This window comes from Fonsecaea monophora, assembly GCF_001642475.1.
Source record: "Fonsecaea monophora strain CBS 269.37 chromosome Unknown Scaff43, whole genome shotgun sequence".
NCBI lineage: Eukaryota > Fungi > Ascomycota > Eurotiomycetes > Chaetothyriales > Herpotrichiellaceae > Fonsecaea > Fonsecaea monophora.
This window is the reverse complement of record NW_019173974.1, coordinates 210,679-234,581: the sequence shown is the minus strand read 5'-3', so window position 1 is coordinate 234,581 and position 23,903 is coordinate 210,679. Positions and strand designations below refer to the sequence as shown.

The following is a 23,903-nucleotide window of genomic DNA, read 5'->3' as shown; positions in this document are numbered from 1 at the left end:
ACGCCCGTGTATCAAGAGGCTAACGTATCTTCCCAAAACCAGAAGGAACTTGAAAGCGCCTGTGGCACGGTTAGTCAGTGGCCTTCCTCAAATCACATGTCCTTGTACTTACTGCACATTGCCCTCACCAGCGATGAAAATGTTAAGACGAGCTTGATGAAAATCCATGATCAGTCCCCTGTAGGAGTATCCGTACACCAGCAAACGGTCACCTTATCAAATGCACGGTCGGCGAGTTCTGGAAATACCTCTCTGAGACCCTCTCTGAGCCGATGTTCTCCATCTTCAGGTACGAAATTGGAACGCTGCGTGCCCTGGGGTATCCAAAGCGATAGCGACGAGTTGCTGGTAATCTTGGAGTCCAGGACAGCGACCTCCTCACTACCCAGCAGCCGCGTATAGGCCCAGCCATGGACGACCACTTTCAGGAAGTTTGTCTCTGGGTAGGGAGGGAAAACAAACCATCCCGTCGAAAGTTGATGCAGATGGGGAGATTGCGGTACTTGGTCATCTCGGCGTCTGTCAGACGGAGAAATGCGAGGACCTAGCTAGTAGAAAAGACTGAATTGTGCATGTCAACGAGATTTTGGGTCCAGGCTCGGCAGCGAGAACGAGCAAGTCTCCCAACGCCTGTGTGCCAGCGGGGTTCGCCGCGTAGTGACCTTGCCTGTGCTGTCCGCCTGGAGACCGACCATAGTTCCAGCCCGGCCTGTGACGAAGGACACCCTGAGTTCGAGACATTCGTTGCGGAGTTAAGTGATGGCGTTCTCAGTGTCGACCCAGCCAGCCTGCTCGTGCTGGTAACATTCAAAATTAGGACCCGTCAGGGGCCCGCTGAGAACCTGGTACAGGCGCTTGGAGGCCTCAGCAGTGTCCAATTTCCTCCATGGGAGAACTTGCCTTGGCCAATGCCGCCGTGGTCCTGTCGATGTAAGTGCCCGGGCTCCTCGTGTTGCTGGTGAGAAGAAACGCCGACGGGCCAAAAGTGTGGCTGTACTTGGGACGTTGTGACCACTTCTTATACGCATCATAGGCGAGGCGAAGATAGTCTGGATCTGCATAGTCGAATTGCATCACACGTGAGATGTCTACGCTCGAGCCGTCAGCAACCTTTGGACACTTAGCATACCTCTCAAACGAGGTAGACTCTTTCCTTACTGGGGCAACATGCCGATGCAGGACTGTGATGTTGTGATAGCCTTCAGAAGCCAGCTCATACGCCGTGGTCAATCCAAAGGCCCGGGCGCCCACGATGATGATGGCAGCGTCTGTCTTCATCTTTTTTGTCATCGTCAGTTAAATAAACTCTTGTTGTACACAGCTGTATCATTCGAGTTCAAGCTCTTATGCTGGTAGATAGGAAACAGAAAGGCCAATGAACGAGGCTGTAACAATGGGTGCCACATGGACCCGGACACCGACGGCATTCGACCCGGACTTCCAATGACTTGAGGGCAAAATTAGCATTCCCGATGAGTGAATGGTGTGATCTCGCCTGTTTAGTGGTTATCTTGAAACGGGTTTGACCGCAGGAGGGATCTCCAACTGGTCTTGAAGAGCGACGGGAAGGGGAGGTATCACGGTTTTGCTATCGTTGGCGGAAGCTAGCCCCGGAGTTGTGCTTGGAGGCAACGTCTCGGTGTGTAGCATCGACGATAATAGATTTTGCAGACTCCATGACCGAAATTTTGATCTTGAGATCATGAAGCCTTCGTGGGTTGTCAGGGCTTGTCCGTCCCTGGGGCCAACCGATCCTGCCATACCTCATCTCGAGGTTGTCTTGGTGGCGGCGAGCCCGCGTCGCGTGATATTGCACACAGCAAACCTGGGGGTAATTTTCATGTGAGAATTCAAGCCCGGCCCCATGTGTGACGTTTCGCATGACCAGGTCAGTGACTGTATTACTTGAGCTCGAGGTCAGGTACACACCCGGTGTCGCACGAGATCAGGAGCGAGTCCGTTTGCCCTACTTTGACTTGCATGGTGGCCATCAACGGTGAGCCTGTGTGTGGGCCGGGGCAGGGTCTCCGTGTTCCGTAGAATACTAGGTACCAATCAAGTACGGGCTGACGGCGGCTAAGGAGGGAGAGAGGCAAGGAGGGAGAGTACAGCGGACTAAATCGTGCGACAGGTGTTGATGTGAAATTCGGATAGACTGGTGTCGGTGCTGTCTGGTTGTTGTTGTAAGACCCTTCGTTGCGCCCAGACGCTCGAGTTGTCTTGAGCATCAGGCTCCAAGATGGTCAAATACATGACACTTGGGGCGAACCGAGCCGGGTATGGATAAAGTGACATGGTAATAAGCATGGATGGCGAGATGGGTATGCAGCAGGTACCGAGAACATCGCGCCAAGCGAGACCCTGTCCGCGTCGTACCATTCATGTTCCCCAGCTCCCCCTCAATCCGCAAGCCTCACCAGCTTCCACAGCTTCAAGCCAGCTGATATGGAGGTATCACCCACAATTCCCCATTGTTGGAGAACTTCTCACGCCACAAAGCCACCGCAGCATCATCTTACAATGTCTTTATCACATTCAGATCCTCTGCTCCGCAATCGTCGCTCTTCCGGATCAAGATCTTGGCTAGCTTGGTCAGTGCCTGCAATACCAGTATCTTCTAGAAAATGGCCCACGACCAAGTGCCGGCGATCATGAAGGCCCATGTACTGGAGGAGTACAACACGCCTTATCAACTGCGCGATCTCCCGGTGCCAGCCATCGAATGTGTACATGACATCCTCATCAAAGTAGATGCGGCTTCATACTGCCACACAGATGCAGTCCTCGCTTCGGGAAAAATGCGCCCTCCACCTCTTCCACACATAGGCTGCCACGAATTTGCCGGGACTGTCGTTCGCATGGCTGACCAGCCTCCTGCACAGGGGTTGAAGGTGGGCGACCGCGTGGCTGTCCCGGGCCGTGGAAATCATGTCTGTGGGAGATGTCTCGAGTGCCAGAATCCTTCTGGCCCCCTCCCCGATGAGCCTGGCTATTCTGTCTATTGCCCCAACGCTGGCGGCGGTCTTGGCGTAGGCAGTAAACCAGGAGGTTTCCGAGAGTACGCCGTGGTGGACTCACGACAAGTAGCCAAAATTCCCGACAGTATGACCGCCGTGGAAGCTGCACCACTGATGTGCGCAGGACTCACCATCTTCGCGGCACTGAGAAAATGTGAGCTCGAGCCTGGCCAGCGAGTAGGGGTCATGGGATGCGGAGGAGGGCTTGGGCACTTGGGTTTGCAGTTTGCCACCAACATGGGCCTGAAGACAACTGGAGTTGACATAGCGTCGCAGGCGCTGGAACTGGCACGAAGCCTGGAGACCGGTGCTACGATTATCGACGCCTCGACCAAAAGCGCAGCAGAGGCCAAGCAGGAGATGGGCACAGAGGACGGCAGACAGCATCTATCCGAGATGGGACTGGACGCTGTAATCATCTTGCCCGATAGTCAGAAGTCTTTCGATTACGGGATGGAGCTGCTGAAGAACGGCGGCCTCTTGGTTCTGGTATCTTTCCCACCCGAGGGGTTCCATATCTCAGCAGACGACCTGGTCTTTCGTCGCATTCGCGTGGTTGGCAGCTTAATTGGTTCCAACAAAGCCATGAGAGACATGTTTGATTTCTGCGTCAAGAAGGGCGTGAAGGCAAAAACCAGAACATATCCCTTCCCGAAGCTCAACCAATTGGTGACCGACTATCACGCGGGCGTCGGTGGCAAGCTGGTCCTAGACATGTCAATGAAGGAGTGAATGACTTTACTCCTCACTCTAGGGAGTCTGTATGGTTTGCTCATCTGTGGCCAGATCTCGATTGTATTGACTACAGGGTATATTCAGTCCAAATCTTAACCTTGGTGATGAGATCAGAATTCCACCGCAGCCTCGCTTTCAATGACTCAGTTTGCATTCCTCACCGTCAATAATATGCAGCCGCCCTGTGGTTCGTCGGAATGTCGGAACGGTTTACGTCTCCCGCCATCCTCAATACATTTATTCAATCTCGTCATCGGGAGGTGTTGCCGTTTTCATTATGCTTTGACACGAGACGTCGATCTGGGGTCAAAAACCCCCTGCGGTCCGCCGACGTCATGAATGTGAACTTTCTACCAAGTGTCTGCATCAGTCCAAAGGGCGGCAAATCTGGGGGTGAGGGTCATGAACAGCAGCGGCTGTCTATTTCCCCGCAAATTCTTTCCCCGAACCTTCGGCTTTTGTTGTCGAGGGGCATTACAACCGACGTGGGACAATCAATCAAATCCCGTAGATCAGCGCAAAACCGGCAATCCAGCCGGAGAACGAGCATGATTGAACATTTTAGGAACTTCAAGGTAGACTCCACAGCCGCTCGTGTTGGTTGCCTAAAGACGGACAGGACACGCTTCGTTGTGATTGTCTACAAACTCCCTTGGGCTTGATGCACTCCATGCGAGTATCGCTTCTGCATTTTGTCGGCTATTAATTTGTTAAATTCAGCGCAAAAGGATTCCTTCAATGCGCCAGGGTTACTGCTGACAGTTACAGTAGAGGATTCCTTATGCGCAATGTCGTCGTCGTGCGCTGACGGCTATGCCGCCTACCCGTCCCAGGAGCCTCTAGCGATCACACCGGGTTTGCTATACAAAGTCAAGATCGACACATCCAATACAAGGGACCCCAAGTGTTCCCAAGAAAGCTTAAGCGCAATTGGCAGAGAATCCAAGATAGTCAAGACCGGACAACAACCATCATCCACAAAGCCAAGGGTTCTTGTGTAGACGATCGTCATCTACGCATCCGAGACTTCAGCGCGTTGTAACGCTGGTCCGGAGTCGTTCCGATGGATCTGCTCGATCATTTCCCCTTTGTTTAGAACATGTGAGTGATCCAACCAACAAGAGCTGCCAATATCACCGTCCTTTGGCCCTCCGACCCACCGAGAATCCTGCTACAGATACTGCTTTGGCAACAGAACGTTTTGCTGGAGACCCCGGCCCCATGGTTGCGGGGCATGATGTACATTCCGACTTCCTCATCGAAGACGCTGCGCGTGCCAGCCATGCAAGGTCGCCATCTATCTTCCCTCCCCCCAGCTGGGTCCGTTGCTCGCTCGCTGGGACCCCGTGGAGATTGTGAGCGATGAGTGTCTGCCCCCGCCTGAACATGTGGGTTGCCAGTTGGAAGTGATAAACCTGAATAAGCCCTCCAAGGGTCTTCTTCTCTTCTACAATCAGTCCTGCCAACCTATCCTACCACCGGATACAGTACCAATATGGCATCGCAAGATCCTCAGATCACGCACGATCCCGCCACGAACAGGTAAGCACCTGCCCTGCCTAGCCTTACAGAGCAATGTGCCTGACATGGAAAGCGGCGACGATGAGAAGTATGTGGGTGAAAAGCAAGAGACGACATATATCGACCTGGAGAATAGCGCAACGGCAAAGTAGGACAACCTCCTGCCGCCTACATGCTACATTTGTGGCTGAGAAATGATAGGATCAAAAACCCCTTGGCTCACCTTTCCACTGAGGAAGTCATCAAGGATGTTGAGGAGTTCGCAAGGAGCAATGACTTCACGGACCTCACAGACCTCCTCGTAAAGGGCGCGCTTGTCGCAAAGGATCCTCCTGCCTTTGAGAGCGTTCCAGGTCTTACCGAGCCGGAGAAAGAAGCCATTCGCAACGAGGTCCTGCACAAGTGGCGTCAACCAAAGTCGCTCTACTTCACCATTATCCTTTGCTCTATCGGAGCAGCCGTACAGGGTTGGGATCAGACGGGCTCCAATGGCGCCAACCTCTCCTTCCCTGATGCTTTGGGCATTCCGATCAGCGACCAGTTGGCAAATGGACAACCCAACCCGAACGCAGCACGCAATCAGTGGTACCAAGGCCTGATAAACGCCGGTCCCTACATCGCCTCAGCATTCATGTAAGCCACCTAGACTCACGATGGCAGGTTGTGATACTGACACCGTTAAAGTGGCTGTTGGTGTTCTGACCCCCTCAACAACTACTTTGGTCGCCGAGGAACCATCTTTGTATCTGCCGTCTTTTGCTTCCTGAGCCCAATTGGTTCTGCTGTCGCCCAGAGTAAGTACATCCCTGGCATGAGTGTGGACTCCTTTGCTGACACCCTATAAGCGTGGGATCAACTGCTCGTCACTCGACTTCTGCTCGGCATTGGGATGGGCTGTAAGGGTTCAACCGTCCCCATCTTCAGCGCAGAAAATGCACCTGCGTCGGTTCGAGGTGGCCTAGTGATGAGTTGGCAAATGTGGACAGCTTTCGGCATATTTTTGGGCACTTGTGCCAATCTGGCTGTCAAGGACACCGGCTCCATCTCGTGGCGCCTTCAGTTTGGATCTGCTCTGATCCCCGCCTTGCCTCTTCTCATCGGAGTTTACTTCTGCCCAGGTGCGTTGACCCTACACCTTTCGACCTACACTAGATAACTAACAGGCCTCTAGAGTCTCCCCGCTGGTACATCAAGAAGGGCAAATACCGCAATGCCTTCCAATCACTCCAGCGTCTCAGAAACACCGATCTCCAGGCCGCACGTGATTTGTACTACATCTTTGCTCAACTGCGCATGGAGGCCAGCCTGGTCAAGAAGAAGACCAACTATGTGACGCGCTTTATTCAGTTGTTCACGATTCCACGAGTTCGCCGAGCCACTTTGGCATCCTTCACCGTGATGATTGCACAACAAATGTGCGGGAGTAAGTACAATGAGTCTTCGTTAGCTTTGACGATGTACTGAATCGAAGCACAGTCAACATCATCGCCTTTTACAGCTCCACTGTGTTCTCCGAGGCCGGTGCATCTGTTACTGACTCACTGTTGGCATCCTGGGGCTTTGGGCTCGTGAACTTTGTATTTGCGTGGCCCGCAATTTGGACCATCGACACCTTCGGCCGCCGATCGCTCCTGTTGTTCACGTTCCCGCAGATGGCATGGACCTTGCTCGCTGCAGGTCTTTGCTATTTGATTCCATCGTCAAGTTCAGCGCATCTGGGTCTGGTCGCCCTTTTCATCTACTTGGTGCGTCAAAAACTCCTTCCTCTCACAGTGACAAGGACTATACTGATCCTTTCCAACAGTTTGCAGCCTTCTACTCTCCAGGCGAAGGTCCTGTGCCTTTCACATACTCAGCCGAGGTCTTCCCTCTCTCACACCGTGAGGTGGGTATGGCATGGGCAGTGGCAACCTGTTTGTTTTGGGCAGCCGTCCTCTCAATCACTTTCCCGCGAATGCTGTCCGCTATGAGTCCTGCAGGTGCCTTTGGATTCTATGCCGGTCTCAACATCTGTGCACTCGTCATGATTTTCCTCTGGTTGCCAGAAACCAAACAAAGGACCTTGGTAAACCAAATCTTAACCCTCTAGTCCCTCTCCTGTAACACTTCTGACCTTGAGCACAGGAGGAGCTTGATTATATCTTCGCCATTCCGACCCGCACCTTTATGAAGCATCAAGTAGGCACCGTTCTGCCGTGGTGGATCAAGACTACCATCTTCCGCCGCAAGATAGGTCCTTGCCCTTCACTTTGGTCATTTGATGGTCATGTCGACAACGACAAAGAGTTCGTGGAGACCATCCGCAGACAAAGTGAGGCTATCCAGGGCGGTCGGCGCCGGAGCAGCATTGCAGATAGGATTGCCAACCGATTCTAAACTTGTGTCGGTAGAGGACTACGATGTTGTGGGAAGGAATAGTGATGGGGATATCTCGAACAGGAGGAACTCAGGATAAGGAAATTGCCCAATACCCCGCCGTTGAAGTCTGTGTTAGAAGGATGATCCTAGTTGAGTATAGGTATGCATAAAGCATGTACGTAGAACGTCGTCTAACAAATCATAAAGGCGACAATGATGAGTTTGTGCGAATGAAGTTGTCATTGCTTGATGGTTGCAAATTAAAGGTTAGCACTTCTCACACAGATGACAGATGCTGGACTTTGTCACTTTTCGCACCGTTGTTTCGCCATTGGTCGTAGAGAGCTAGAGTTGGTATTTCAAACATGAGCAACTGTATGTGGTATCATGCGAAAAACCTGTCTTTTCCCTTCACCTACATCTTCCCTCTGTGATTAGCCACTTGCACTCTGACTCACCTAAATCTTCCTGAGTGCTTCCACAGTTTTCCTGTTGCCTGTGTGCCACTAATTTCTCCCCCTCCATACTCATTTTTCAAATCCCTAATTGTCTCTTTCACGCCAAAGCAAACCTCTCTGCGCTAAGTCCGTACCTCCGTTCCAATCGTCTCCCAACCCGTCTCGCCAAGCCAAGTCCCATCTTCGGCGTTGGATGCGGTTCGTGGATGTGAATTCCCCGAGTGTTCGTGTTCTCCCAATTCAATCCATCCAATGGAGTGAACTGCCATACGGAGCCATATAACTTCTCCGCTGCGAAGCCGATGCTTGTCATTGCGCGCAGGAATCTGTCCAGGCAATTTCGCCGCCTGGGGAGGGATTAGAGGATGTTGGGAAGAGAAAGGCGAAGACTTTGTGAACGCGTCGCGGCAGGGTGAAGACTGGGAAGGGCGGAGTCGGATCGTCAGGCAGGGCTCGTGTTGCGTTGCTAGAATCGGGAAGGGGATATGGGCCGCGAGTTTTGATCTTGGGTGCTCGAAATACTTCGGGTCCTTTGAAGCTGCTCGGTTTGTCGGGTTCGACCTTAAGGCGGGAAAATGAGTCACTAAGAGCTTCGTTTTCTTTCCCCTTGTTGTTCGGCTGGGACACTCTTGGCGGAGGTGTCCATTCGGGAGTACGATGGATCTCTCGAGCTTTCACATCATGACTGAGGAATATCTCGTGAAGTGTCTTGTCGGTATGTTTCTCAAAATGCGCATCGACGACCTCCCACAACCTATCCAGTTGAGCTTCAGCTTGACGACAGGCATTCACGTTTGTCACGCTGTTGGCCTTTTCGATGGGATATTTCAGGTGTTTTGAGAATGGCACGACGATGCGTGCGAGATTCGGACATCTTCCGATGCTTTAGCGAAGCTCGGACCTCTCTTCTCTGGGCTCATGTCCATATCCAAACCCGCAGCCCATGGAAAGAAGGTCTTTACCTGCCCAATGATTTGTACAATGAGGGATAGGTTGGAGAGATACCCGGCGACGTAGGACGACATTCTGCCCTTCTGACCAGGGTCGCGGTCAACGCATCGCTGTAGCTCATCGACGAGATTGGGAAGCTGGGCTAAAAATACTTTGTCTGCATCCCACAGCATGGCAAATAGCTGTAGTAAGGGATCACTGCCGGCACTCTGTTTCGTCATGGCTCGCATGATGGTTGTTCCGGGTTTTTGGGGTTCTCGAACAAAGCGCTCACGTATTGGTGGTGAAGTTGGCACAGCAGTCTTCAATTCTGCAACCAGGCCCTTTGAAACCATCTCGGCAGCAAAGCATAACTTCACCAAGGCGGTGTTGAGCTTCTCAGGCAGAGGCCGGTTAGGGTAAAGAGTTCCGGCAGATTTGAATGCCTTGTCTAGACTGACTGCGTATTTGTAAAGGATATCCCAACTGAGAAAGGACATGTGAGCCTCGACAGCTACGCTCCTCAGCACTCGGTTCCAGAAAACTTCGTCATCGTCGTGTGGATGGCGTTGGCCCCGTATGTCGAGAAGGCTTTTCAGGCGATGCTGCGCAAGATCAACAGCTACCGATGCGAAATATCCTGGATCTTCTCTAAGAAACCAAATGTGGTCTTCATCAGCAGCCCGCTTGGCCTCGACCAGAAGAACAAGTCCGTGCGTTTCTAGTCTGGCTGGTGGTCACTACGGCGCTTCAGCTGCCAACGAAGAAAGTTGTGCATAAGAGATCTCTGAAGCAACGATCGGTGGTGGCTCAGGTTGCTCAAGAAGTTGGAGGCTGGCCAGCTCGTCTCGTGGTACATCATGGAATAATTGATAACAGCACTCGAGAAGAAAAGAATAGATCTGGCTCTGGACTTCCAAAAGGAGAAGCCCCGTTCCTGGCTGAAACTGGAGACCCTTTTGCATGAGCATGAATGCGTCGTCGGCATCGTCCCAGCTAACAAGGCGGCCATAGCTACCTGCACCTGATATGCTAGAGATGTACATTGTGTATCCATTGAGGAACACCGCGATAATCATCTTGCTGGTCTGTCCAACATGCATTGCGTTGAGATCGGCGCGGGCAAAGGTATGGGGTGGATTTCGACCGCGTTAATTCAAGAACAATAACAATGCTCGTCCTTGGAGAAGATCTTCCTGGTTGACATAAGGATACTTGAAAGCTTCGACATCTCTTGATGCAGCACGCGATGCTGGCTTCTCAAGCTCATGAAAATCCGGTCGGTGTCGCTCAGGCATGCCTGGCCAACCGGCTAAGAGTATTTTCTTGCGTTGTTCTTTTCTCTTGTTCATCCAGTGTTTTCGAATCACCTCCTCGCAACGCGCCAAAATGTTACGGAGTGTGGATCAGCTCCTGAATATCTCTTTGGCATATGCCCTTAACTTGTTTCTGACTTCAGCAGGTGATGGAAATGAGGGGGGAACTGGTAGATTTGGGTTTGCCCGACTCATCATTTCGAAGAATGCTTGTGGGTTGTTGTACAAGGAAGACATGTTGGGGTCCATGATATCCACCCAAACAATGTCACAAAGGTTCAATAGTACACTAACACGCTATTGCGTCTGGTCTGGCGAGGAGAAAGATGCTGTCGAATGTCCTTTATGACTTTACTGGGCAGAGGATAGAGGGAAAGGCAAAGATTGTGGGGCAGGAAGAGATCTAGCCAGGTGGACGCGGGCTTAGTTGACACGTGGTCCCGGGTACCAGCGAACAGTTTACTCCCTTTCCTAATAGGGAGCTTCCTTCCACGCGCCCTTTGGCTCCATGACGGATTGTGATGTTCTTCTGGCTGTCATGCTGTTATGCCGTTGATAAACAATTCAGACATGTCCTTGAATCTTGCTTATCCAAGTCTCACTCCTCAAGCATCTTCTTGCACGCGACTCTCTTTCGAGGCTGATATGCCTCGAGACCTGCGCCCGCTGGTCTCCTGATAACTACGTCATGCTCACGTATGCATCTTTCAACCGGCTGGTGCCGCTGGTGCCGCCAACATCCATGTGGCCAGCCTTCACCACCATGAGTACCCAAGTATAAATAATCATGCCCTACCCACCGTCTTAGTGTGCATCTTTGCCCACAGTCGAGCCTAGCTACCCTTATCCTGCGAGCGAAGCAGAGAAGCAGAGACCACACTGACACCATCCAAAAATGGCCGAAAAACTGCAGCAGAAAACCCTAAACATCGTCGACGACATCAAGTCGGGACTACACGGCATCCACGGCGCAGGTGATGCTCTCCGGGGTGGCGCCATGGAGGTACTTGACAGCGTCTTCCACAAACAGGAGGGCGAGCAGAGGAATCGAGAGATCGCCGCGCATGGTCTGGCAGAGATGAGGGGTACCGAAGACCGCTTTGAAGATAGGCACCATCAACACGAGGCACACCATCTGGGAACTCAGCAGGACGGTGGAACTGAGCACCATCCCCACCACTCTAGCCAGGGACAAGGAAGTCACTTCGCCGACGCTCATGCAAGAGACATGGCGATCGAAGAGCATCGTAAGGCAACAGGAATCGTGTCAGAAGAGGGTGACAGCATGAGCGCTGCACGGGCGGCGATGCAGGAGAAGTATTAATTGGTCAGGGACACATTGTCTCCTTGGGAGATGACCGATGGTAATGTTTGATTAGAGATCTTCTGCTTCATCCTCGCCTGGCGCTATTGATTATTGGGCCTCAGAATTCCGAGATTCCATCTTTCACCACGATTTTTCCAACATCATCATCTCTTGCTCCCTCCACAACACTTTTGATGAACTCTCCACCGATACTGGGGTGCTTCGCCCCCATCTCTTTGGCCAACAGTCGTGCGTTCCCCAGATCCGTCTCCAAGAATCCAGGCCCAACAGCCCAAACCTTGACTCCGTCTGCCTTCAACTTGTGATTCCAATCCACCATCAACATGTTCAGCGCTGTCTTACTGCACCGATACCCAATTGTCTCGAAATCGATCTTCTTCGGCCACCCAGCAGGTTGAGGCGGGGTGGGGAAATAGGACCTGCTCGCTTGTGTGACATTGGAGAGACCTGTGACGAAGATCAAACGAGGATCTGGAGACTTGAGCAAGAGTGGCATGAATTTCCAGGTTAAAACGTTTGTACCCGCCACGTTGACGTTGTACGATCTCATGAAGGAATCGCGGAGGCTAACCTCGCCGGCCACGAAGGCGAGGTCGAATGTCGCTCCTGTACGCTTGGGAGTCAGCTCAGGTCGGGGAAACATGACGCAAACGAGCCGCAGGATACTGTACCAGCATTATTTATGAGTGCGTCGATTTGTCCCAGCTTCGTCTTCACTTGATCGAATGCCATTTCGATCGACTCGTCACTGTTGAGATCGACTTGGAGCACTTCCACCGTGTTGGCAGAGCCAATACATTCTTCGTGCAGCTTCTCCATCGCACGCTGCGCCTTCTCTAGAGAACGACTGCCCATAAGGACATGATATCGCTGGTTGGATTGAAGAAGCGCCTTGACTGTCTCGTAGCCAATGCCATTGTTGCCACCTTTCTCGTGCTCAGCGCCGCCACGACAAAATAACGCTAAAAACCGAGTGATAAGGACAAGGACAAGGACTCACCAGTTACAAGAGCAACTCTTCGGGCAGCCATTGTCGCACTCGTCAATAACTCTTCCAGCGAGTCTCTTCCCTTGTCCTCTTGGTCGCGAAGACTGGAATCGCTCTGGTGGTATTCAGCTGCTAACCCAACGTCTCCAAACCTCCAGTCTCGACCTGAGTATGCTGTTCCTTATATGCTCCGCGTCCGAAGATTCAGGTCGAGCACGGGTTTAATTGTCCCTTTTGACGGTTACAAGGGTGAATCCTGGCCCACGGCATCATGTCAGCTCAAAAACTCCACTCAAACCTTTGGTATTTCATTGGCGATGTAAATCATCCACAAACCTGAGCTATTCCTCCTCTGGACAAACCCTGCGAGACAGGGCAAATGGTTCTGATGATGATGCAAACCTACTGTTAGCTTGGTCCACGGACCGGAATTGTTCCATTACTACTGGCCAGCCTGCTCCCTGCATACACCATGAGTGCTTGAGAGTTTCTTCATGCTGCCAAGTACCTCAGGCAGCCGGACTCTCGATGGGGACGCCTCCTGGCGAGCTCATCAGAAGGCTCACGAGGAGCACTGAACGAGTAAGCAAATTCACAGATAAGACAATGTGAAAGATCTTGTAGAAGGAAGAAGGGGGAGAAGTAGTTGCAAAAGTTACTAAGTATTTAATGCTGCGCTTTACTTGCCTCCTTGGCTGGCATTCAGTGGGAACATATTAGGGCTAGTGAGGGACACGCGTGCGGCTAGTTGTTAATCATTGTCAGACAGTCATTTCAATCCAACATATCAAGGTTCAAAGGTCGAATTAATTAAAGACCATGTGGATATTCTGAAGAGATAGCAACCTACTCCGAGCCCCATAAAACAGAGACAAGTGGCTATCTGGGCTATGCCATAACCATTGAGCCCAATACACACCAACTTTCCAGAGTAGGTAGACCGTGAAAGATTCATCTTCCACTGCATCACCTTTAAGATGTCTATGCAATCCAACAATGCAGAACCCAGAAGCAGACATCCACAACTTCCCAGCCTCCCCATCCCAGCATCGACTGCCGACAGTTTCCGCGATTGAAGCCCTGCAAAATATAACATCCAAATGTAAAGGGATACCATGCAGTCTCCCAGCTTTGGACGAAATCCTTACAAACGACCGCAATGGACTCTCGAGGGCTACGCCTGGGATTCAAAGGGGCTACGTTACTGAAGTCTACGGACCACCAGGCGTGGGGAAGACCACCTTTGGCCTACAAGCTGCTGTCAATGCAATTCAATCCCGCCAGGAAGATTCCGAGGTCCTGTGGATCGATACAGGTTCTCCTTTTATCGGAGGAAGACTGGATGACCTGATGCGCACATCCACAGTCCCTGCGGAGACTGATCCCCCTTCATCACCTCCAGTGCCTTCGAATGCCGACATACTCCTGGAAGAAAACTTTACTCACCTCAGCGCCTACACGCTGCCTCGTCTGTTGACAGTCTTTTTGCATCCTCCCCACTCCTTTCCCTCCGCAAAGACGTGTTTGATCATCGTCGACGACCTCTCCAATCTCCTCCTTGGCTCATTTTCACGAAATCCACGAAATGTGAAGGCTTCCGCGCCGGCAGCCGTAAGGGAGAAGTTTGAAAAGCAAGCTGTGTCGAAACGCTTTCAAATTATTGAGAACCTTGGAGCCGCCATGTCAAAGATGGCGGCACTCAAGAACATTGCGATCCTAGTCCTAACGAACACGACAACGAGCTTAAGACGTCATAATAGGGCAACCTTGAAAGCGGCATTAGCCAGCCAGGCTTGGGACTCTGCAGTACATACCCGAATTATGCTTTATCGTGACTTTGCCGAGGATGGACACGGCCTCGACATCTCAGGGAGGCAGTCAATGGGCTTGCGTTACGCGGAAGTTCAACGAATGGCCTGGAAAGACATCTGCACAAGCCCGATCCCGTTTGCTATCCTGTCAAAGGGCCTTCTGCAATTCAACGCGGCCACTTTGCCCAGTCAAGGTCTAGTTGATTCTCGCCTCACTGATGACGTCGGAGTTTTCGATGTTGCGAAAGAAGAGGAACGCCCGCTACTCCCTACAGAACTCTCCCAGCCATCCCAGAGTGATATGCCAGCGCAGGGCAGAAAGCGGAAAATTATCGAGATCGGTGACAGCGAGGAGGAGGGCGAAGAAATCGGCACTGACGCGCCATCAGAATCGGACGAACCCGAGCTCCCAATCATGGATTCGAGACCTCGTACGATAATCGATGAGATGATCCTCGAGACACACGAGACGGCACTGTTGAGAAGGAACCGCTACATCCGTATCAGAGGCTCGGAGGACGACATTCCTGTGCCGTCATCGGATTTAGCTGCGGAGGTCGACACAACTTCACCGCCCGATGAATATCGCCCGTGAGAATCACAGGTCCAGATGATGCATGTATATCTGGCAGCAAATAATCGTTGTGATTCTAGCTCCTGCATTCTAGGACAAGCTTTGTTCCGAAAGTTTTCCTGTGGTTGCAAGATCTAGCGTCAACGAATTGCAGGAGACTGGGCACATACTACCTGGACAAGAAGCCCTCGGGCCCGATGGCTGCGGGGTGACCTATTTTAAGTGCCCCTCCCTGCTGCGGTGATCGCACCTAGATGGTGCCTGCGTCTGACCTGAATGACTTTCGACCCCACCAACCACCAAAGCAGCTGTGCGCAGCCATCGCAGCCCCGGATGCAAATTGGTTTGTCTGACGAACAAATATCAACATGGTTCCTCTAGACGGCATTTTGGCTTGTCTGGGGCGCATTTCAGAAATCAGCTGAACACACACCTAGTCACCTTCTCTTGCGGTTGCTCACAAGAACTCTTCTTTCATGAATCTCTCGTGCTCAGGCTTTCTTCTGGGCTCTTGAAGCCAGCTTTGTTCTCTCTAGGCGTACCGCTCGTCTGTGACCTCTCTGTTTCCCCGCGCCCTCAGCCGTCAGCATCCTCTTGCTTGCCTTCAGTTCTACGATCCTTTACCTAGACCGCAGTTCAGCTGAAGGAACATTTGAAAAGAAAAACTGGATATGGCGTCGCAAGGGCAACAAAAGCCGCAGATTCAGCCTTGCCGTTACAAAACTGGTGTGCTTATCAGTCGGACATCGAATGGAGCATCTTGCTTACGTTCTACGTAGGGAAAACACTCGGCGCAGGCTCATACTCTGTGGTCAAAGAATGCGTGCACATAGACACTGGGAGGTACTATGCAGCAAAAGGTATGTTCGAGGACTTTACAGAGCGTTCATCATGGCTTATCTATTCGCAGTCATCAACAAGCGGCTTATGGCCGGACGGGAACATATGGTCAATAATGGCCCCCTACCACCCTCATCGAGCCTACAGCTAACAGAAGCTTTGACAGGTGCGAAATGAAATCGCAGTCTTGAAACGTGTCTCAGTAGGGCATCGCAATATCCTCACTCTAGTTGACTACTTTGAAACCATGAACAATTGTACAGCTCGACACTCCGAGAGTTGCGAGCCAGTCTGACATCGACATAGTATACCTTGTGACAGACCTTGCACTGGGCGGAGAGCTGTTCGATCGCATCTGCCGCAAGGGCTCCTACTACGAGTCTGACGCCGCCGACTTGATTCGAGCAACTCTGTCTGCAGTTGCATATCTCCACGACCACGGCATCGTGCATAGAGACTTGAAACCAGAGAATCTATTATTCAGAACACCAGAAGACAACGCCGACCTCTTGATTGCGGATTTTGGCTTGTCGAGGATTATGGACGAAGAACAATTTCATGTCTTGACCACGACATGTGGCACACCAGGATATATGGCGCCTGAGATATTCAAAAAGACAGGTCATGGAAAACCTGTGTGAGTAAAGCCCATTTTGATCCGTGCCACGACCGTCAAAGACTGATGCAGAATTTTTAGCGACATCTGGGCGATCGGTGTTATCACATACTTTCTCCTTTGCGGCTATACTCCGTTCGACCGTGACTCAAACCTGGAAGAAATGCAAGCCATACTTGCCGCCGATTACTCATTCACGCCTGTCGAGTACTGGCGCAATGTCTCCGACACTGCGAGAGACTTTATCAAACGCTGCCTCACGATCGATCCGCACGCTCGCATGACCGCACATCAAGCTCTGCAACACCCTTGGATCAAGCCCGACACCGACCCCACATCTCCCGTCAAAGGGCCCGGAGACGGTCAAGACCTTTTACCAACGGTGAAGAAGAATTTCAACGCGAGGAGAACACTCCATAAGGCCATCGACACTGTCCGTGCGATCAACAAGCTGCGAGAGGGCGGCGGACTGATGGCGGGCCACATGGACGGTGCCATGAGCGTGGACCCAAAACCCAAGCCCGAGATGGTCAATGGAAGCAAGGTCCTCAACGATCAGGGCCAGCAGATCCAAGGGGAGGAAGCGACGGGTGCGAATGCCTCACAAGGCGACGCTGATGCAATGGAAATCGATTCCAGAGGGAATGCCAGAGGCCAGACAGAGGACCAAATCCGCCGCCAGCAGCAAAAGATTAATGACACGATGTCGGGTCTGTGGGGAAATCAGCATGCAGCTCACGGCGACTAGACCATTTGGGGGGATCTATTTTGGTGTCGTCCTATAGCCCGAAGATGGCGTGTTCCTCTGAAAGTTACATGGCCTCCCAAGCGGATTGGAATGAGGCGGTCGGGTGATTTATGACGTTGACCAGGGCTGGATGATTGATTTTCCTTCCACGAATAGGTACGAAGTCGACCAAGAGGGACGCACAATATGGACGACTCCTGCGAGTCCAGGCACTAAGGATCCGGCATTCCTTCATGGCAACGGAATACCCGGTTCAATACTGGATGAATTTGACCTCATGACACAATTTCATATCAAGACTGGACAGACACTCCGGAATAAACAGCAAAGTGGCAATTGGGGGCTTTACGGGTATCAATCTCGATTCCAACGCGGATAGCTAACACTACGTAGCAGTACAGTTTCGCCCGTTGCTCTACCCCTGATCTCGACCTCACGAGATGGCAACGCATGAGATCTTAGCGTCGGTCCGTCATGAAGGTCATACCATTCCAAGGGGCCGTACGCCATGGCTCATGCAGAAGCAAAGTACGCCTTTTTGGATTCTTTCTTTGGCCGGGCAGGTCACTCTCCTTGATCCATCCCGCCAGGCGCCTGTTGTCTCCCCATCTGCCTCGCCTTCAACAACTCATCACATAACAGCAGGTTACTCGCAATTCCCTGACTGCTCGCGATACTGTTCCTCAACACGCGGAACCCGTCAAACACGCCTTCTTGCACAGGATCCATTGGCTCTCCAGTCACTAGATCTAATCCAACCACATTTCCCTCGGCAAATTCATCTTGCAGGGCGGCTAGTGCGTCCTGGATGTCGTGTCCAGAATTTGCGGCGAGTGTTTTCGGGATGATCAAAAGGGCATCTGCGAAGGCAGCAACACCCCATTTGGCTTTGCCCTTGACTGTTTTTCGCACCGCTTCTGATGAAAGGTGTGCTGCAGCGGCGATCTGGAACGACCCAGCCCCAGGAACGACACACCCGTCCACAATGGTGTTGTATACGCTTCGTAATCCGTCTCTGACTGCGTCTGTAATTTGGGTGATGCTGTGCTGGTTGGGCCCCTTAATTAGAAGTGTAACTGATTTCGGGTCTTTCACTTCCTCGACAAAGGTATATTTCTCCTCGCCCAGGGTCTGTTCATAGACCAGTCCTGCCCATCCAAGCACTGAAGGATCGAGATCATCAACACTGTTCTGCGCCTTTCCACCGCATACGAGTTGGAGGCGTTCCATGTTCCGTCTCTTTGCTCGCCTAAGCGCCAAGATGCCGTTCTTGACAAGGACGTCGAGACTCAGTGGATCGATACCCTTCTGGTTTATCACCACAAAGGACTTCTTAGGATCGGATCCACAAACTTCATTCTTTAGAGCGACAATCTTCTTGAGCTTTTCGTCAACGAAGCGACGCTCTGAAGCGACAAGTTTGTCTCTTTGTTCGGCGCTGCTGTAATAAAACCCGGAGTTGATTTCAGACTTTTCATATTCAAGAGAGACATTCAAGGTGAGAATGAAAGCGTTCTCGACTCGTTTCGGCATATCAGGATGTCGCGCGCCATGGTCTAACACTAGACCTCGAATCAAGGTGGTGTCAGAACTTAGTTTGTGTTGCAATTTCATGATTTCGATCATGTGCAAGTCGGGTTTTTGAGGAGGCCGGTGGATGGCTAATACGGCGTCAACGATAGATGGCGTCAGCTGTGCGGCAAGAGCGGCGTTGATCTTTGTGGAGAGGGAAGTTTTTGCAATCGAGAGAAGTAGATTGCGGTCGATATCACGGGTGATTTTGAAGGTGTCAAGAAACTTGAGGGTCTCTGTTTTGGCGATTTCAAAGCCGTCGGTGATGACTCTTGGATGCAGACCTTCTTGGATGTATCGGTCTGCTTGTTTTAGGAGCTCGCCTATCAGTAGCACCACAGAGGTTGTGCCGTCGCCAGTAATGTCGTCCTGCGCCGTTGCAGCGCGAGCAATCAAGGTGGCGGTGGGGTTTTGTATTGACATCTCTTTCAGCAACACCGCACCATCTTTTGTCAGCTTGATTTGACCTGACCCGTCAACCAACATTTTGATTGTGCCCGAAGGGCCCAGGTTCGACTTGAGAACATCCTGGAGGCCTTCCCCCGCGTTGATGTTGATTCGAAGTGCCTCTGCTCTCCGGCGAGATTCCGCTTTAGGGTTCAAAAGCTGCGTTGCTGTAAATGGTCAGATAGATTGTCGCCAGAAAAAGATCAGTAGACTTACCAGACATCTTGTAGTTGTTCAGATCATGGTGGTAACACTACAATCGCCCTCTTTGAACTTTCATGGCGGGATTGCATACAATTTCATGCCAAGGATTCTCGTTGATGTTGGAAGGTCTGCCGGGGAACACTTACGCCAATCATGTAGCGTGCCAAGACCAAAAACCCGCAAATCAGAGCATCCTCAGTGCAACTTCTGAAGCTGCGGAATTATTTTCTGGGAAAGTCTTAAAATTTCGAGGTGAAACTCACGCTCTCACAGCATCTGTTCCTTAGTAGACATTGATAACAGCTACAACTTTCAGACTTCTCAGAGGTGTGACTTGGGTAGCCTAGGTGGACTGTGAAGCCTGCACCTCCAATCCCCAATTACTCAGTTGCGCCATGGCCGATTTTCTCCTCCATGAAGGGCCCATGGGCTATTCCGTGTTCAAGGTCGTCCACCAGGCTGACACTGTCGGCAATCGTCTGAAGGAGGTTCAAGATAGTGTTCAAGATCTTGCACGATTTGGGAAGATGGTTGAGCTCGTCAGTTTCCTGCCATTCGAGTACGACTCTCATCATCACCCAATTATAGTGCATAGCTAACCATGCCTCAGGAGCGGAAAGCAGGCGCTTTCAGAGCTGAACGACATCTCTGAAGGCATCGCATCAGACTATCTCAAATCCTTCCTCGAACTAAACCTCCCAAAGGCTGGAAAGAAGAACAAAATTACTTTGGGTGTCTCGGACAAAATCCTTGCGGCCAGCATCAAGACAGCATTCCCCAACATCGAGTGTGAGACTGGAGACACAAGCGAAGTCGTTCAGGACATGCTTCGAGGAATCCGGCTACACTCCGAGAAGCTCCTCAAACAACTCCGCGAAGGTGACACGAATACCGCACAGCTTGGTCTAGGTCATGCGTACTCGCGTGCCAAGGTCAAGTTTTCCGTGCAGAAAAACGACAACCATATTATTCAGGCTATCGCAATACTTGACCAGCTAGATAAAGCGATCAACACCTTTTCTATGCGTGTGCGCGAATGGTATTCATGGCACTTCCCAGAGCTCATCAAGATCGTCTCAGACAACCACAAGTATGCCAAGGTAGCACTATTCGTCAAGGACAAGAATACTTTGTCCGACAGCAGCCTTCACGACCTAGCTGCAGTAGTAGATGATGACGAGGAAATCGCAAAGAGTATCATCGATGCGGCCAAAATAAGCATGGGTCAAGAAATTTCATCTTCAGATATGGAAAACGTGACCTTGTTTGCGGAACGAGTGGTCAGCCTCGCGAACTACCGAAAGACACTGCACAGCTATCTCGTCTCTAAGATGGGCGTGGTTGCGCCCAACTTGGCTGCCCTTATTGGGGAAATTGTGGGAGCCCGGTTAATTTCTCACGCTGGCAGTCTGACCAACCTGTCAAAATATCCCGCTTCTACAGTTCAGATATTGGGAGCGGAAAAGGCTCTTTTCAGGGCATTGAAAACAAAAGGAAACACGCCCAAGTATGGACTGTTATACCACTCCTCATTTATTGGAAGAGCCGGGCAGAAAAACAAAGGAAGAATATCACGATTTCTCGCAAACAAGTGCTCGATCGCCTCAAGGATTGACAACTTCTCCGAAACTCCATCTACAGTCTTTGGACAAGCACTAAAGAAACAAGTTGAGGAACGTCTAGAATTTTATTCCTCGGGGGCACAACCCACCAAGAACGAGGCAGCGATGGTAGGTTGTGACAATCTTACAACGATGGCCGCACGCTAACTTCCCACACAGAAGGATGCTATGGAAAAGGTCCTTGCAGAAATGGAAATCGAACCCCCCACTAAAACAGCCTCCGATCTAAGTGAAACAGCAGCCCAGAAGCCGGATAGCGCAAAGAAGGACAAGAAGAAGGATAAGAAGGAGAGGAAAGACAAGGCCGTAGACCCAGAAGACACTGGCAAAAAGGAGAAAAAGGATAAGAAGCGGAAAGTGACCGAGTTGGATAGTGAGGGCGGCGAGAAGAAAAAGAAGAAATCAAAATCCAGGGATTAGGAGGGAGTCCAGGAATGGTTTCTTTTTGGCAAGGTGTTGGTGGTCCTTTTATTATTATGCTTGCTATGAGGCATTGAGCTTTAGCCAGTGCAGTCCCTGGTTACTCGGTATTGATCACTCTACAGTGACGAGTGCCTTGGCATGTATGAGATACAAATAAGTTGACAATGCGGGGGGCGCTTCAAGCTCTACACCAATATCATGACTGTACCTGAGTTCATTGTTGGCTTCCTGGCTGGGACAAGTCACTTTTGAAGCCCTGTTGCGTGGCACAGCCCCTCTCCCTAATCGCTGGCAGCAATTTTGACCCATTTGTACTTTGGATCAGTTTCTTTGACCCAATAGAAAGGAGTCTATTGAGACTTTGAGGAGAGTTTAACTTCGCCGCAACATCTATTGGCCGAGGACGTTGTGTCACTGTCAACCTCTCACTCCAGTACTTACGCTTCACATGTGTCATTAGATCCATGACGTTCTATAAAGCGCAGGTGAATGAGTCGCTGAAACTTACACATTACCCATGGTGGACTGCTGGATAGATCGGCGGGAGTTGCTTTTAGTGCGCATGATCGTCTTATTTGCACTGTCCCCCGAAGTCCGTGCATGATGACCTCAACTTCCCCCAAGAGGAAGCGAGACTACCTCCACCCTCTGGATACGGAGGCGCCTGGACCTCGGCTTTTGAGTGAAAGCGACTTGGAAGACTATGACGAAGGTAGTCCACGAAGCAAAGTCGCGCGGAAGTTGGATGACCTCGAAATCCACAGTCGTCAGAATCAGGAAAATCACGACACCAGCGAGAGGCAGCACAGACTCCTCACGATTCCTGTAATATCATCGACTGGAGCACCTGACCACGATGGGGACATTGCGACGCCAGAGAACAAGCAAATATCAAAAAATCTGACAGAAGCTGATCCCACACCTACTACCGACCCAACAAAGAGACCAGGAAATCTATCCCGCTCCAAGTCTCCGCCCATGGCAACTGGCTTGTCTCATGGATTTTGGCAAGATTCTGAGATCACTGGTCATGATCCCGACGACCCGAGTGACGACGGATATGGGATAAACGGCATTGGTTTCAAACCAACAGCAGCAGTGGCATGGTCAAGATCGCAGCGGCGGAAACAGCAACTGTCCGACTACAAGAATCGCGAAGCGCGAGAAGCGAGACAACAGAGAAGTGAGAGGAGAAAACGTGGTCTCGACGAAGACGAAAACTCATTAACCATCGAGTCCTCGCCTCGTAAGACCGCCCGTGTTCATTTCCACGACGGCTGAGATCAGCCAAACCTGAGAGAGGGCCAATTTTTCCTCCACACCCTCGGACCTAAGACAACCATCATTGAAGTACCATATCGTACACGCATGGAGCCTGGCAAGGACTCCTTTCCACCGTCAGGCAGTGAACGCCGCGCGCCACGAACTGTTCATCCTTAAGACAGCAATACCTTTACCAGAATTTGTACCAGTGAGCTCTCCGTTTCCGTTCCTGCTCCTCAATGTCTGCGGCTGCGGCTGTGGCTACCCGCGCAGCTTCCTCAGCCGCCTTCTCCCGGGCTTTTTTCTCATGAAGCATCTTCATGCCCTGAACAGCCATTGCCATGCCTCTAGCTTCCTCGCGTCGTCTTTGGTCGCACCAGTAGTACATTCCGGAGGCCGAGAGTGCAAATCCAGTGACTGCCAGGTTGGTGGTAATCAACATAGAAGAGAGCCCTAGAAACAAGTCAGACTCAAAGGCTCAAGATTCAAGGAAGGGTGACTCGAGGACCTCTCAATATAAATCTAACACCTCCGACTGCCCCCCCAGAAGCTATTCCGACAAGCAGTGCATCTCTTGCGCAAGGTACTTGGTACCATGAAGGGCCTTTTCCTTCGTACGAGAAGTTGAAGGCATCCCTCCAAGTCACCTCGGGAGGTTTACCGCCTGCTGAGTTGTACGTTCCTCCAGGCAAGGCATTTGCGGGCTCCGCAGGATTCCCAAGCATTTCCCACATCTTCCCAGCTTGGGTTTTTGGGAAGTCATGCTTGGGCTTCGGTCGTGTGAAAGGACGGGCATCTGACTGAGGCTTTTCATCAGCAGGTGAAGTGTCAGGCTGCCGCGTATCATCCGCCATTGGGAAAGATCGATGTAGTGACTGAACGATGATCGAGAAAAGCTGCGGAGAAAGACGATCCATGTGGAGAAAATGAACTGTCGTTTCGCGAACCAACGATCCGCCCTACGCGACCGCGCCACGCGCTTTAATTGAGACGCGTCCAGCAATCAAGTTTCCTCGGGACACATCTTAGCATACGACTACAGATAGATCACCTGTGTTCTGCGTGCTGCGAACCATACCGAAGGGTATCTAACATGACTTTGTATCTTATGTGACACAGTTCACGAGGATAAG

At 51.4% G+C, this 23,903-nt stretch overlaps 12 protein-coding genes across 12 annotated transcripts; 7 read left to right on the top strand and 5 right to left on the bottom strand.

The window, feature by feature from the left end:
- Positions 1-864: 864 nt before the first annotated feature.
- On the bottom strand, positions 865-1,278 carry AYO21_06339 (hypothetical protein; the record flags this gene model as incomplete). The annotated part of the gene is made up of 1 exon (XM_022656300.1): positions 865-1,278. One exon carries the CDS (start codon positions 1,276-1,278, stop codon positions 865-867), a length of 414 nt encoding a protein of 137 aa, XP_022511463.1.
- A 1,346-nt stretch (positions 1,279-2,624) lies between these two features.
- AYO21_06338 (hypothetical protein) lies at positions 2,625-3,749 on the top strand (the record flags this gene model as incomplete). Its single annotated transcript, XM_022656299.1, has 1 exon — positions 2,625-3,749. One exon carries the CDS (start codon positions 2,625-2,627, stop codon positions 3,747-3,749), a length of 1,125 nt encoding a protein of 374 aa, XP_022511462.1.
- A 1,498-nt stretch (positions 3,750-5,247) lies between these two features.
- Positions 5,248-7,649, top strand: AYO21_06337 (hypothetical protein; the record flags this gene model as incomplete). The annotated part of the gene is made up of 9 exons (XM_022656298.1): positions 5,248-5,294; positions 5,347-5,421; positions 5,475-5,906; positions 5,958-6,067; positions 6,119-6,391; positions 6,445-6,696; positions 6,750-7,018; positions 7,078-7,338; positions 7,398-7,649. 9 exons carry the CDS (start codon positions 5,248-5,250, stop codon positions 7,647-7,649), a joined length of 1,971 nt encoding a protein of 656 aa, XP_022511461.1.
- A 749-nt stretch (positions 7,650-8,398) lies between these two features.
- On the bottom strand, positions 8,399-10,098 carry AYO21_06336 (hypothetical protein; the record flags this gene model as incomplete). The annotated part of the gene is made up of 3 exons (XM_022656297.1): positions 8,399-8,899; positions 8,962-9,670; positions 9,764-10,098. 3 exons carry the CDS (start codon positions 10,096-10,098, stop codon positions 8,399-8,401), a joined length of 1,545 nt encoding a protein of 514 aa, XP_022511460.1.
- Positions 10,099-11,230: 1,132 nt separating this feature from the next.
- Positions 11,231-11,659, top strand: AYO21_06335 (hypothetical protein; the record flags this gene model as incomplete). The annotated part of the gene is made up of 1 exon (XM_022656296.1): positions 11,231-11,659. One exon carries the CDS (start codon positions 11,231-11,233, stop codon positions 11,657-11,659), a length of 429 nt encoding a protein of 142 aa, XP_022511459.1.
- Positions 11,660-11,759: 100 nt separating this feature from the next.
- Positions 11,760-12,693, bottom strand: AYO21_06334 (hypothetical protein; the record flags this gene model as incomplete). The annotated part of the gene is made up of 3 exons (XM_022656295.1): positions 11,760-12,268; positions 12,334-12,624; positions 12,663-12,693. The coding sequence occupies 3 exons, from the start codon at positions 12,691-12,693 to the stop codon at positions 11,760-11,762; spliced, it is 831 nt and encodes a 276-aa protein (XP_022511458.1).
- A 953-nt stretch (positions 12,694-13,646) lies between these two features.
- AYO21_06333 (hypothetical protein) lies at positions 13,647-15,056 on the top strand (the record flags this gene model as incomplete). Its single annotated transcript, XM_022656294.1, has 1 exon — positions 13,647-15,056. The coding sequence occupies one exon, from the start codon at positions 13,647-13,649 to the stop codon at positions 15,054-15,056; it is 1,410 nt and encodes a 469-aa protein (XP_022511457.1).
- Positions 15,057-15,926: 870 nt separating this feature from the next.
- On the top strand, positions 15,927-17,239 carry AYO21_06332 (hypothetical protein; the record flags this gene model as incomplete). The annotated part of the gene is made up of 4 exons (XM_022656293.1): positions 15,927-16,041; positions 16,106-16,132; positions 16,182-16,512; positions 16,573-17,239. The coding sequence occupies 4 exons, from the start codon at positions 15,927-15,929 to the stop codon at positions 17,237-17,239; spliced, it is 1,140 nt and encodes a 379-aa protein (XP_022511456.1).
- Positions 17,240-17,803: 564 nt separating this feature from the next.
- AYO21_06331 (T-complex protein 1, zeta subunit) lies at positions 17,804-19,481 on the bottom strand (the record flags this gene model as incomplete). The annotated part of the gene is made up of 2 exons (XM_022656292.1): positions 17,804-19,425; positions 19,475-19,481. 2 exons carry the CDS (start codon positions 19,479-19,481, stop codon positions 17,804-17,806), a joined length of 1,629 nt encoding a protein of 542 aa, XP_022511455.1.
- A 376-nt stretch (positions 19,482-19,857) lies between these two features.
- On the top strand, positions 19,858-21,504 carry AYO21_06330 (hypothetical protein; the record flags this gene model as incomplete). The annotated part of the gene is made up of 3 exons (XM_022656291.1): positions 19,858-20,021; positions 20,073-21,192; positions 21,244-21,504. 3 exons carry the CDS (start codon positions 19,858-19,860, stop codon positions 21,502-21,504), a joined length of 1,545 nt encoding a protein of 514 aa, XP_022511454.1.
- A 606-nt stretch (positions 21,505-22,110) lies between these two features.
- Positions 22,111-22,788, top strand: AYO21_06329 (hypothetical protein; the record flags this gene model as incomplete). Its single annotated transcript, XM_022656290.1, has 1 exon — positions 22,111-22,788. The coding sequence occupies one exon, from the start codon at positions 22,111-22,113 to the stop codon at positions 22,786-22,788; it is 678 nt and encodes a 225-aa protein (XP_022511453.1).
- Positions 22,789-22,960: 172 nt separating this feature from the next.
- On the bottom strand, positions 22,961-23,624 carry AYO21_06328 (hypothetical protein; the record flags this gene model as incomplete). Its single annotated transcript, XM_022656289.1, has 2 exons — positions 22,961-23,223; positions 23,432-23,624. The coding sequence occupies 2 exons, from the start codon at positions 23,622-23,624 to the stop codon at positions 22,961-22,963; spliced, it is 456 nt and encodes a 151-aa protein (XP_022511452.1).
- Between the last annotated feature and the right edge of the window lie 279 nt (positions 23,625-23,903).